The sequence below is a fragment of the Rhinoderma darwinii genome, chromosome 3 (genome assembly GCF_050947455.1).
Source record: "Rhinoderma darwinii isolate aRhiDar2 chromosome 3, aRhiDar2.hap1, whole genome shotgun sequence".
Taxonomy (NCBI): domain Eukaryota; kingdom Metazoa; phylum Chordata; class Amphibia; order Anura; family Rhinodermatidae; genus Rhinoderma; species Rhinoderma darwinii.
In genome coordinates this window covers 4,680,416-4,694,909 of record NC_134689.1, presented here as the reverse complement: position 1 = coordinate 4,694,909, position 14,494 = coordinate 4,680,416, and the positions used below count along the sequence as shown (strand labels likewise).

General features: G+C 50.8%; 1 protein-coding gene across 1 annotated transcript in view; it reads left to right on the top strand.

Annotated features, from left to right (window-relative positions):
- The window catches only part of WNK1 (WNK lysine deficient protein kinase 1), a 74,409-nt gene that overhangs the window by 24,770 nt on the left and 35,145 nt on the right, over positions 1 to 14,494 (top strand). Inside the window, exon 4 of the mRNA XM_075855601.1 lies at positions 36 to 193. Within this exon, the coding sequence (XP_075711716.1) occupies positions 36 to 193 (158 nt within the window). The remainder of the gene's footprint in view (positions 1 to 35; positions 194 to 14,494) is intronic.

Genomic DNA, 14,494 nt, shown 5'->3' with positions numbered 1-14,494 from the left:
AAAATTTAGAGTCTGAACCGTTCTTTTAATTTAAGGTACCCCTGAGTTCATGGCCCCTGAGATGTATGAGGAGAAATACGATGAGTCCGTAGACGTGTATGCATTTGGGATGTGCATGCTTGAGATGGCCACCTCTGAATACCCTTACTCCGAGTGCCAAAACGCTGCGCAGATCTACCGGAGAGTCACCAGTGTAAGTGTCTTATCGCTGGCCGCAGTGATCCGAACGATGGCGGAGAGCGAGGCGGGGACCTGTAAGTGTGGGAAAAAGTACAATATGCCAGTACCGTGTTGTGCCCATGTAATAGCACCCTCCCTGGATGGTGCCCACAGAGAGAATTCCCCTTTAGGCTATGTTCACACGGGGTACTTTGCCGAGTTTTTTGACGCGGAAACCGTGTCGCAAAACTCTGCAAAAACGGCCTGAGAACGCCTCCCATTGATTTCAATGGGAGGCGTCGGCGTCTTTTTCCCGCGAGCAGTAAAACTGCCTCGCGGGAAAAAGAAGCGACATGCCCTATCTTCGGGCGCTTCCGCCTCTGACCTCCCATTGACTTCAATGGGAGGCAGAGAAAGCGTATTTCGCGCTGTTTTATGCCCGCGGCGCTCAATGGCCGCGGGCGGAAAACGGCGTGCAGGGAGAGGAATATCTGCCTCAAAGTTCCAAACGGAATTTTGAGGCAGATATTCCTCCCCCAAAATACTCCGTGTGAACATAGCCTTAATGAGTTAATACCGTTTTCGGCATCTGAATTACTGATATACAGTTGTAGTGGGTGTAATACATTGACATACCACTAGGTGGCAGCACTTTCCGTTCAACTTTTTTTTTTTTTTTTGCTTCGTTTCACCCATTTATAATTGGGCTGTAATATATTAACCGGACTGGAGCGATGCCAGTCGCCAGAAAGATCTTATCGGGTAACGCTGCTATTTCCTCGCCGGCTGCCGCGTTGTTTGATCCCGGCGCAGTTTGCAATCCTCTCTCTGTAATTGATACAAGGACTGGAAAGTCCATCAGGAGTTGGTTCTGCTTCAGGACTCTTCTCTTCAGGTCTTTGTTTTACTTGTAAGGAATATTTCAGGGTTTTTTTGTGACGCTGCCAGTTCTTAAATCTTAGTTGATTCAAAAAAAATGTCTTCCCGGAGGCCCCGCGAGACTTCTTCCGCAGATTCAGCCTCATTTGTAATGATCTTTATTTTATGGAAATATAAGTCAATCATCCGGCCATTTAAATCCCCTCCCCCCTCCATTTTTTGTTTTTCCTGGGTTTTCTTAACCATTCCATGCTCTACAACACTTGGCTCTGTTCATCCTGAGCTTCCTGGTTCATGGGTGCAATGCCAACGCTACAATAAGGCTGATACTCCGGCAGAACTTAAGAGGAGAGGAAGCGGAAAGAAGAGGGAGCGTAACTATAACAATACTGACTTATATTTTTTATTCAGGGTCTGTGGAAAGCTGGGTGACTACGCCTGTGGGCGCTATAATGGCGATCATTAGCGGTAGAAGCAATGAGAACATCTGTTCTATGGCATAGGATCCTCTGCATAAAAGAGGCGACACACACGAGCCCATAGCTGAAATGTGCCTGAGGCTTTTATTCCTGTGCACCATACTTTACACTGCAGGCTGTCACTGGAAACCATAAATAGAAGGCTCTTTGCATATATAATACAGTACGGGACCCTGCCTGTAATAGTCCCAGCGATCACGTGATCAGCAGGTGTAGCCCCCAATGTGCCAGATCGGCCGGGTCCTTTTTATATCCTGATTGCCACAATAGCTGCAGGTGACTGAACATTTTGGAGGCCCTTTTGCAAATTATCTAGCCCCGACTACCCCAAACAGGTGATATACCAGGAATGAGGGAACCCACACAATTTTAGGGTCTCTGGACTTGTTTAAAAAAGGAACGAAAACCAGTGACCACGAGGCCGCGTCCTGCAGCCCAGACTGCACTGCTGGAGATCTCAGTCCGGCCGCAGTCGTCTCCGTGGACGTGGTGAAGGCTGGCGGGTCTTTTCTCTCCTCGGTTTCCAGCTGCTGTGCCTCGTTGCAGCCAGTAGTGGGCGCTCACACAAGCCACATTCCATTCAGTAAAGTGCAGAGGCTTTATGGAGCCGCCTCCGGCACAACACAAGCCATAAAGCAGGATAATGTCAGCGCTCGGTTAAACAGTTACACGTGCATTCCTCGCACTGCCTGGACAACAGAACCCTCCGTACTGGGACTTGTCCTGCTGCCCCGAGTCACCCGCACTCAGGACCATCCTGGACTATCATGTAAAAATAAAAGAAAGATCCCAATATTGCATGGATGAGACATAGACTATCCCAACGCCGAAGACCCCTCTTGGGTGGTGATCTGATTGCAGCCGATCTAGATCCTCCAGCGATCAGCTATTCAATTTGCCAGCAGTGGCCACTACTGGAGACTTGTAGTATTACATGCCAGCCATTCAACTCAAAGGTCTACCATGTAATCAATCAATCAGTGGGCCGGGTCCTCCAGAGTCCTTTTGTTAGATTTTAAGTACCAGTGGATCCCTTTTAGTTTTAGGCCTTCAATATCTAAAGGGCTCGAAGCCAAAATATACGCTGCATGGCCTAAAAATCGTATCTATAAATGTCATATACAGAGTCTGCGTCATCTTGGGTTCTTATAGGGTATAACTAATTGCGGGTGATCACCACTAATGGCTGCCATTTCATATCCCTCCAGGTTTGTCACCCAACTTTCCACTTAGCATGAACGGCACACAGGATTAGGCGACAAACCCCTATTGTAGGTACTGCGTTGATTTTAAAGGGGGCGCCAACCACTTCACGCGCAGATAAGGAAATATCAAGTCCTTGTTGTCCTGCATGTTATCACATATCTTAAAGGAGCACTCCGGAAAAATGTGATACACTAGTGCAGGGCCAGAAGGGGCGGAGCGTGACACAAATTCAAAGAACACCAAAGCTAGTCCTGCCCCGCCCCTTCAGGTTCTGCTTTAGGCATAATACAATGTATCGTTCCTTTAAAAGAGCACAGAATAGTAAGACTGTATCCAATGTAACCTAGACGTCCTCGCTCCTCGTTTGCTAGATCAGTTGTTAGGTCTGTACAGGTTTTGAGCCTCTAGGTGTACCCATCCACTGACAGCAAGCGGGGATCTTGAAAACGGTAAGGAATTTGAACATTACGTTAATGAGAAAGTTGCGGAATTTTTAATTTTCCTAGTTTTTTGTATAAGCTGAATCTTTGTAAATCCCCATTAAGTAGTTGGGTGAATGTCTCGCTGAGACCCTCAGATTGTGAGGACCCCCTGGTCAGACAGACCCCTGGAGCAGGACACACAGTCCCGTATGGTCGCTCTTATCCCAGATTACTGTCCTGTCATTTTTTATTTTTCCTTAATCCCTTGGATTTTAATTAGTAGTTTCAGAAATTCCTTTCCCGTGGGAAGTTTAGGCGATGATGTCACGTAACCGCACGCCGGGCCGGTGTCTGATCCGCTGCGGCAAATAGTAGAATCGGCTTCTCCTCGGCGTGGTTAACAAATTCAGGTCTAGAAGTTCTCTCCTTGTTATGGAAATTTCCTCGATCAGTGACTTCCTACTGAGACTGTACCCGTACACAGCTGTCAATCAAGCAGAACTGCAGTGTAAAGCATGGGGGTGGGATAAAGCCGGAGCCTTAGGACAGGAGGTTAGGTTTAGACTACCTAATGGATAGTGCAGCTAATCTGGAGTCGCTGTGTTAGCCGTGCACTAATGAAGCAGAGCTAAAAAGCAGTTGACACTGCAGAGTAGCGTCCATGTGGTAGTGGCTTAACTATTGCCACCTATGAAGTGACACAAATCTGCCGGCTCCGGGATGTTGGGTGTACGGGGAGGCCTAAACCCTGGGATTGTCATGTTATGGCCTATTAAGACAATGGCTGCAGAAGAGACCGGACTGTGCGTGACCCACAGCTTGAGAGACTTAAGGGGACACTTCACCCGCAGCCTGAGAGACTTAAGGGGACACTTCACCCGCAGCCTGGGAGACTTAAGGGGACACTACACCCGCAGCCTGAGAGACTTAAGGGGACACTACACCCGCAGCCTGAGAGACTTAAGGGGACACTACACCCGCAGCCTGGGAGACTTAAGGGGACACTTCACCCGCAGCCTGGGAGACTTAAGGGGACACTTCACCCGCAGCCTCAGAGACTTAAGGGGACACTTCACCCGCAGCCTGGGAGACTTAAGGGGACACTTCACCCGCAGCCTGAGAGACTTAAGGGGACACTACACCCGCAGCCTGGGAGACTTAAGGGGACACTTCACCCGCAGCCTGAGAGACTTAAGGGGACACTACACCCGCAGCCTGGGAGACTTAAGGGGACACTTCACCCGCAGCCTCAGAGACTTAAGGGGACACTTCACCCGCAGCCTGGGAGACTTAAGGGGACACTTCACCCGCAGCCTGAGAGACTTAAGGGGACACTACACCCGCAGCCTGGGAGACTTAAGGGGACACTTCACCCGCAGCCTGAGAGACTTAAGGGGACACTACACCCGCAGCCTGAGAGACTTAAGGGGACACTACACCTGCAGCCTGGGAGACTTAAGGGGACACTACACCCGCAGCCTGAGAGACTTAAGGGGACACTACACCCGCAGCCTGGGACACTTAAGGGGACACTACACCCGCAGCCTGAGAGACTTAAGGGGACACTACACCCGCAGCCTGGGAGACTTAAGGGGACACTACACCCGCAGCCTGAGAGACTTAAGGGGACACTTCACCCGCAGCCTGAGAGACTTAAGGGGACACTACACCCGCAGCCTGAGAGACTTAAGGGGACACTACACCCGCAGCCTGGGAGACTTAAGGGGACACTACACCCGCAGCCTGAGAGACTTAAGGGGACACTACACCCGCAGCCTGGGACACTTAAGGGGACACTACACCCGCAGCCTGAGAGACTTAAGGGGACACTACACCCGCAGCCTGAGAGACTTAAGGGGACACTACACCCGCAGCCTGAGAGACTTAAGGGGACACTACACCCGCAGCCTGGGAGACTTAAGGGGACACTACACCCGCAGCCTGGGAGACTTAAGGGGACACTACACCCGCAGCCTGGGAGACTTAAGGGGACACTTCACCCGCAGCCTGGGAGACTTAAGGGGACCCTACACCCGCAGCCTGTCCTCCATCCTCTGCAGACGGTCTGGTCATACGGTCACTTTACTCCTCTATTGGATAGAAGCTGCGATCGCGTCCATCATGCTGACCGCTCCTTTGGTGTCTTCTAATATAGGGGGAGTGGTCTGTAGTTTCTCGCCCTGACAACGCTGCTGACGATTAGGCCGGGTGCACACACAGTGGACTTTTTAGCCGCCGATGTCGCTGAAAATCTGCGGAGATGGTTAAATTTGCACGTGTTACTTGCGGATTTTGCTGTATATGGCCAAATGTATTGAGACACCTCCACATTCCACCTCCAGGAGATCTTAAGACGTCCCATTATAAATCCATAGACATTATTGTGGGGTTGTTCCCGCTTCGCAGTAAAATATCTTCCGCTCTTCTGGGGCTTTTCTACAAGATTTTGGGGTCTGTGGGAATTTTTGCCCTTTCATCCAGAAGATCATTTGTGAGGTCAGACACTGATGTTGGGGGAGGGGGCCGGGCTCATAATCTCCGTTCTCAGAGGCTGTTTACTCTGAATAGAGCTCCGTAATGTTCAGCCGTTTTTACTTGTGCGTGTGAACAACAACCCCGTATCATTACCCCTCCCCCACCAAACTTTACAGCTGGCACACTGCAGTCAGAACGCGTCACTCCGCAGAACGCGTCACACAGAGAAGCGTCACTCCGCAGAACGCGTCGTATAGAGAAGCGTCACTCCGCAGAACACGTCATATAGAGAAGCGTCACTCCACAGAACACGTCACATAGAGAAGCGTCACTCCACAGAACACGTCACATAGAGAAGCGTCACTCCACAGAACACGTCACATAGAGAAGCGTCACTCCACAGAACACGTCAGATAGAGAAGCGTCACTCCACAGAACACGTCACATAGAGAAGCGTCACTCCACAGAACACGTCACATAGAGAAGCGTCACTCCACAGAACACGTCATAGAGAAGCGTCACTCCACAGAACACGTCACATAGAGAAGCGTCACTCCACAGAACACGTCACATAGAGAAGCGTCACTCCACAGAACACGTCACATAGAGAAGCGTCACTCCACAGAACACGTCACATAGAGAAGCGTCACTCCACAGAACACGTCACATAGAGAAGCGTCACTCCACAGAACACGTCACATAGAGAAGCGTCACTCCACAGAACACGTCATAGAGAAGCGTCACTCCACAGAACACGTCACATAGAGAAGCGTCACTCCACAGAACACGTCACATAGAGAAGTGTCACTCCACAGAACACGCCATAGAGAAGCGTCACTCCACAGAACACGTCATAGAGAAGCGTCACTCCACAGAACACGTCATATAGAGAAGCGTCACTCCACAGAACATGTCACATAGAGAAGCGTCACTCCACAGAACACGTCACATAGAGAAGCGTCACTCCACAGAACACGTCACATAGAGAAGCGTCACTCCACAGAACAGGTCACATAGAGAAGCGTCACTCCACAGAACACGTCACATAGAGAAGCGTCACTCCACAGAACAGGTCACATAGAGAAGCGTCACTCCACAGAACACGTCACATAGAGAAGCGTCACTCCACAGAACGCGTCACATAGAGAAGCGTCACTCCACAGAACACGTCACATAGAGAAGCGTCACTCCACAGAACACGTCACATAGAGAAGCGTCACTCCACAGAACACGTCACATAGAGAAGCGTCACTCCACAGAACACGTCACATAGAGAAGCGTCACTCCACAAAACACGTCACATAGAGAAGCGTCACTCCACAGAACACGTCACATAGAGAAGCGTCACTCCACAGAACACGTCACATAGAGAAGCGTCACTCCACAGAACACGTCATATAGAGAAGCGTCACTCCACAGAACACGTCATATAGAGAAGCGTCACTCCACAGAACACGTCATATAGAGAAGCGTCACTCCACAGAACACGTCATATAGAGAAGCGTCACTCCACAGAACACGTCATATAGAGAAGCGTCACTCCACAGAACACGTCACATAGAGAAGCGTCACTCCACAGAACACGTCACATAGAGAAGCGTCACTTCACAGAACACGTCACATAGAGAAGCGTCACTCCACAGAACACGTCACTCCACAGAACACGTCACATAGAGAAGTGTCACTCCACAGAACACGTCACATAGAGAAGCGTCACTCCACAGAACACGTCACATAGAGAAGCGTCACTCCACAAAACACGTCACATAGAGAAGCGTCACTCCACAGAACACGTCACATAGAGAAGCGTCACTCCACAGAACACGTCACATAGAGAAGCGTCACTCCACAGAACACGTCACATAGAGAAGCGTCACTCCACAGAACACGTCATATAGAGAAGCGTCACTCCACAGAACACGTCATATAGAGAAGCGTCACTCCACAGAACACGTCACATAGAGAAGCGTCACTCCACAGAACACGTCACATAGAGAAGCGTCACTCCACAGAACACGTCACATAGAGAAGCGTCACTCCACAGAACATGTCACATAGAGAAGCGTCACTCCACAGAACACACCACATAGAGAAGCGTCACTCCACAGAACACACCACATAGAGAAGCGTCACTCCACAGAACATGTCACATAGAGAAGCGTCACTCCACAGAACACGTCACATAGAGAAGCGTCACTCCACAGAACATGTTTCCGCTGCTCCAGAGTCCAGTGGCTTTACACCCCTCCATCTGACGCTTGGCATTGTGCTTGGTGATCGGCTGGCATGCAGCGGCTCGGCCATGAAGCTCCCGGGCACATGTGCGGATGTTAATGCCAGAGGAGGTCTGTACTCTGCAGCTATGGAGTACGCCGCCACTCAGTTGTGTTTGACGTTCAGGACTCCAGGAAAGCTGGGTGTCTAACATTTGTCAGGTTTTGTGAGGTCTGCTGTAACGTTTGGTTTGATCTTTGCTCTTGTTTCATGTGTCGTTGTATCTTGTTACGGCTCTGCGTTTACCAGCGCTCCATAAACCAGACGTGACCTTGTTCGGTGAGCGGCCGGCGGGTTCAGAGCTGGGACATTGTCACGCGTGAATTATTTATATATATATATTTATTTTTAATTGTATTTAGGTGATTCTGAGCTTTGTCTGTACCTGGGAAAGCTGGATGGCCGCCTGGATGGCTGTTGTAAAGATGCTGACCGGCATGTCACCCAGCTTTTCTACATCAGCCCACCCTCCTGGCCTTTTATGTAATACGTCCTAACCCTCCTTATTACTGTGTAACTAGGCACATGCAGGAGTGCGGGGAAGCTGGGTGACCACCCCTGGGGGGGCTGTGAGGGTCGCTCACCAACTTTCTCAGAATTGGATATCAATTCTATTCTGCCATTTCTTAGTTAGATCTGTTCCTAGGGAAAGCTGCTTCCACGGGGGCGGTCACCCAGCTTTTCCAGGCTCCTGCATGACAAATCCTCCTAATTATGTATCCGTACAGGGGTCGGATGACTGAGGGGTCCCGGTCTATTCTGCAGCCTTAGTCGTGTCATTGGTCTTACGGTTTGTGTACAAAGTGTTTGGTTTCTGTAGGAGGTAATTTAATCCCTGCGGTCGGTCGGACGTCTCGGGACTTGTTTTGGATCCGCCGGGAACTTGTCCAGTCCGGTTGTGTCCTAAACTACGGCCAGGTAACCGGGTCACGCCTGGATAATGATTCCTGCGCCTAATCCTCGCTGAGGGGGGGGGGCGGTTATCAGGAGGATCAGGAATTCTGTTATGACTCCAAGAGGCCGGAGCGCAGAGCGGACGTTTATTATTATTATTTATCTACATTTTTATTTTGTGCTGTTTTTATCCATCCGACGCCCAACAGATTTGTCTGTATTTAATTTTCCTTCTATTCGTTTTTTGTTTTTTTTTTCCTATTTCTTTATTTTTTTTGTATTTTTAGCCATTTTTATAATTTATTATTTTTTTCCTTCCCCGCCTGGATTTGTTTCTTTTTTTTGTTGGCCGACAGACGGTTGGAACCTCGTAATGACCAATTTTAATCATTTAGATAAAGAAATCCCATAATGGATAAAGTTTTAACGTTTGTGTGACTGATCTGTGGTGTGTATTGCGGACTCCTCTAAAGGCGCCCGAACTTCATAGATAAAAGCCGGCTGAACCCCCTGATTTCTGCGCGACCGGCCGACCTCGTGTGTCAGGGGTAAAGGCCAAAGATCAGTCAATCGCTCGTTCATCGGCTGATCGCACGGTTTATGTCGGCAGCACATCGCCCTCTGCTGGAAATGTACGGGGACCATCGATGGCGGTAATGAACGCTCGTCCTCATACATAACCCGTCATAGCTGCTTGTGAAAGGAGTAAACGAGCGCCAATCAAAGAGCTGCCGTGTTGATCAGCGCTCGTTTTCACGATCTAGGGCCATGTGATGGGACCTTAAGAAGGATCGGGGATGTTGGTTTCTACGTGCCCGATCCCGTGTTCCCGCAGGAGATTAGACACCGGTCAGCGGGAGCACGTGTACGCTCGGCCCACCTGAGTGCGCACGTTTATAGGAGGAGTCACTGAGTCTATATCGGCTCCTCTATAGCTTGTTGTGACTGGCCGTGTAGTGGAGAGGACTGTGTCACGTCAGTGGATTATGGCCGCAGTAAATTCCTGTTTATATGGGATTACATTTTTGACCTTCATTGTCCGCTAGATTGTAGAATTACAGATCTCCTCTGTGACGAGCGGTGAAGGTAAAACCTGGAGAATAAATCTACAGAAGCGGCTGCCCCCCCCCCCTGCGTGGTAACGATGGCGGCCGACCCTGACCGGAGACGCTCGGTTAGGCCCCATAAGTGGCTTTATTCTGCAGGCACCAATTCCTGCTTTGTCTGTGGGCGACTTTGACCCTGATAGGAGATCCGCCGGGGGCAGCCACTGAGCGATCGCTGGGTACATTGGGAAGGGTCACTATGTGGGAGGCTCCAGAGTAAATAATGTGCGGTGATTCTCGGCGCAGGGACACGAGGTCCGGTGTCCACATAGTAACACATCTGTATCTCTGACAATGTTACAATGTATCACATCCCCGGACAATGGACTGTGGGAAACTCTGAACCAGACTCCCCTCCCCCACCTCCGGGTTACATAATATCATTCCCGTGACTGCCCGGTCACCCCTTGTTGTGTTTGGCATCAATAGATTTCACGTTGTACCCGCTCATGCACACGTGGCATATGTGTTATACAGAGCCACGAGATTACTCTACATGGGGGGGGGGGGGGGGGCTCTGATTCTTATACTGAGGTTTTTTCTTCTGATTCTTTGCTAGGACGGTATAATGAAGCGTTACTACAAGGGGACAATATATCTGTGCAGAGTCTGACGGGGGCTGTATGGCCGTACATGGGGGGCCGCGTGGCTCTGTACTAAAGGCGCCATACAAGCCCCATGCACACAACCGTGCCCGTATTCATGGTAAGTGATTACGGGCCCGGCCGTCCGCTGATGCCCCCAGACAGCCACCGCGCTCTCCCATATAACGTACAGGAGCACAGTTCGTAAAAAGCAAAAAATAGGACATGTCTGATCTTTTGCGGAGCTTTTCTACGGCACGGACTTCTTCCCGTAAATATAGAAGGTGTCCGTGGGCAATAGAAATTAATGGGTCCCTGATTACAGACAAAATCTCTGGTCGTGTGCATGGGACCCTCAGGGCTCGGCGGTTTTGGCTCCGCACTTGTGGCCCTGCTGTGCCGGCTCCGCGCTCACGGCTCTGCTGTGCCGCCTCCGCGCTCACGGCTCTGCTGTGCCGGCTCCGCGCTCACGGCTCTGCTGTGCCGGCTCCGCGCTCACGGCTCTGCTGTGCCGGCTCCGCGCTCAGGGCTCTGCTGTGCCGGCTCCGCGCTCAGGGCTCTGCTGTGCCGGCTCCGCGCTCAGGGCTCTGCTGTGCCGGCTCCGCGCTCAGGGCTCTGCTGTGCCGGCTCCGCGCTCAGGGCTCTGCTGTGCCGGCTCCGCGCTCAGGGCTCTGCTGTGCCGGCTCCGCGCTCAGGGCTCTGCTGTGCCGGCTCCGCGCTCAGGGCTCTGCTGTGCCGGCTCCGCGCTCAGGGCTCTGCTGTGCCGGCTCCGCGCTCAGGGCTCTGCTGTGCCGGCTCCGCGCTCAGGGCTCTGCTGTGCCGGCTCCGCGCTCAGGGCTCTGCTGTGCCGGCTCCGCGCTCATTTACATATATTTTTTCTTATATTAACCTTTGCTGCGGCCGTGACTGTTTTTGCCCCCGCAGTGATTGCGTCTTCCACCATATTGGCTGTCACTTGCAGCAGCTTCTCTTCAATGACCAATCTGAGAAACGACTGCAAAAGTGACAACCACTGTGGACACCGATCCTTATTTAATATTATTATTTTTTAATATTATTCGCCATATAACCGTCCGTCCATCTTGTATGTAATTTGGGCGTCTTCTCGCGGTTATGGACGATATCTGACACAATTGTGCGCTATCTCTCGGTGTTGCTCTGCAGGACGCGGACGTCTCCTCTACATCTGACCGGACGTGGTTGTTGTATCTCGTCACAATTACCTGTCCGGGATTATCACGTCGTATTCAGTCATCACGAGATACGGCCCCGACGGTCCTTGATACAAATGATCACCCACCTCACCGGCCCACGAAGATTATTATTATTATTATTATTATTTTTATATATATAGATCTATTTTTTTTTTTTATTATCTTTATTTAATAGTTTTTTTTCTGTCTTCTCATTGTAAACCATATAAGGTTCTGTTCACACCTGCGTAGTGGTGTCCATTGATATCGTAAACCAGACGCATGGCCAGAACCTTTCATGACGACCACCACCGGCTCCTGACAGACCCCCTCATGGTTTTTTACGTTCTCTTTGATGGGAAGAATAAAGCGGCAGCGTTCTTCTTCTTCTTCTTCTTCTTCTTCTTCTTCCTCTTCCCTCAGTCGCAGATGCCATAATTTTTGCCGGACAAAATGGCGCAGAAACCTGACCGGACCCATTAATGTCCATGGGTTGTGTTTTGCGCCGTTGGTTTTCGTCATGATACTGATCTGGTGGCTCCGATTTTTCGTTGTTTTGCTCCTATGATGGCGCTGGACAACGGAAAGCCCGGCCGCAGATGTGCGCAGAGCCTCAGGCGGTTACGTTTGACGTTCCATTGACTCCTATCAGAAAAAACAATATTTTTTGGGTGTTTTTTTTTTTTCTGCGTAGTTTTGATAAAATTTGTTATTACGCTTCGAAGGGAAATGGGGCAAACGTGTGGCAAAAGAACCCGCTTATAATGTACGTCTAATGACATAGGAGGCGGTGCCCCCATAATAGCGCAAACTACAGATATGATAGTGAAAAGTATAAAGTGCCCACCGCCCCCCCCCCCCCCCCCATTCTGTGAACTAAATAATAAAATCTATTGTCAGTTTCTAGAAAAGCTGGGTGATATAAGACGGCTGCCATTATGTTTCCCGCCGGCGCTGTCACCCAGCTTCCCCAGGAAATGACGGAACTCCTCTCAATGCTCTGAGCCAGTGGTCCCCGACCTGCAACTCTCCAGCCTTTGGTTATCAGGGCATGCTGGGAGTTGTAGTTCTGCCACAGGCTGGAGATCAGATTTGGGTCAGGTGGAGGTTACGTTGTGTGGATGCAGCTGTATATTGGAGTAGTGAGGAGGAGTGTGCTGTCGGCAGTGGGAGGGGGGTGGTTCAGGGGCCGGGCAGGGGGGTGACAGATCACCTGTGCTCCGTCTCACTGGCTCTTGGACTCCCCGGTGGAGGTCGCTCCGGTTTCCTCTGATCCCGGCACAATGTCCGGCTCGGGTTCTGATCGTCTCCTGCCGTCCGCCGTGCGGTGAGGGGGTCGGGGGGGGGACCCTAAGTTTTCCTGCTCTCTGTCCAGAGCCTCTTCCCAATGGATTACATCTGGAAGGACTTCTGCCCCGTGATCCTCATCGTGAACTCTCGCTGCTGCTGCTGCTCCTCCCGGGATTGCCAGGTGGGTGAGGGTGGCTGAGCTGCCATCATACTGTGCCCTGCCGGCTGCACCTTGTCATTCCTGTTTTGTGTCAATGGTAATAAAAGCAGCCCTGCTGAAAAGACAGGATTTAAAGGGACATTACACCTGCTGTCTGTCTTTTCGGTGCAGTTTATTTCTATTGCTCCCTGTTATCAGCCGTGACGGTAAGCGCAGAAAACTCCCTGCCCCCCCCCCCCGACAATAATTGTTCTGCTCCTTTAAACTTGGTCTTATGAACGGTGGCGGGGGGTCGATCGATACTTCTGCCCTGGTTTATCGTGCGTGTTGGTTTATATTGCGGATACGATGGCGGTCTCGCCAGGTAATGATGGAATTTTCCTTGGCTGCTCGTCAGCTTTTGGAGGGCGGCTGTTACTTTGTTTCCTTGTTTGTTTTGGTGCTGAAGAATTTATACCCGTTCTCCCTGCCCCCGCCAGTTAATAAATTAAATGGCGCCCATGACTTTCGCATCCCCCGTGTCCTTTGGCGCTGGCGGTCATGGTCAGTCTGTGAACCTGCATTAGATGAGCTGTGGACGAACTACAACTCCCAGCATGCACCAGGTCAGGCTTGGAGTTGTTGTTTTGCAGGTGATGGAGACTCCTGCGTTAGACGAACGGTCTCACTGGTCTTTCCTACAATTGTAGTCGTACTTGTGAGCGACCAATCACACCTCGCCCTGCACCTGCCACCGCACAGTCGTGCCCCCACGTCGCAGCGCCCCCTCTCCGCCAGTCCCTTTCCACTTTGATGCATTTGGGCATTCAATGTATTGGCTACATCAGCAGATGAATTGCAGCTATTATTCCCAGTTATCAGCCATTTCAGGCTGAGGAGAACACTGAAGTCACATCCTTACTATAGCCAGAAGTGGCTGATAACAGGGAACAATAGATTACACGCAGCCGCTCAGCATATGGAGATAACATGCGGGTGTACTTTATGACGGATCACAGATTGTGGTTTATTATACATGATCACAGAGGCGGGAGCCGTGCGCAGGGATTTACAGCTAGCGACTGACCGCCGTAGTGACGCCAACGCGCTGCAAAACCGTTCCCGCTGTGAGGTTTTACGGTCACGTGGAGTTCGGCTGCACCAGTATTTCCGCATCCAAACCGGCCACTCAGGTCAAGTACATGGGATCAGGTCAATGTTAGAGCAGCGTTCCTCATATCCCCCCAAAGTTTATAGTGCCGGCTGCAGAACGAGGCCCAGGCTGTTCCATCATCAGTCACCACAACAAACGGAAACATGGCGGAGCATTTTTAGGAAGCCCCGCCCTTCCCTTTTGCGTCTTATGCACGGCGTTTGCGCTGCGCAACTAACAA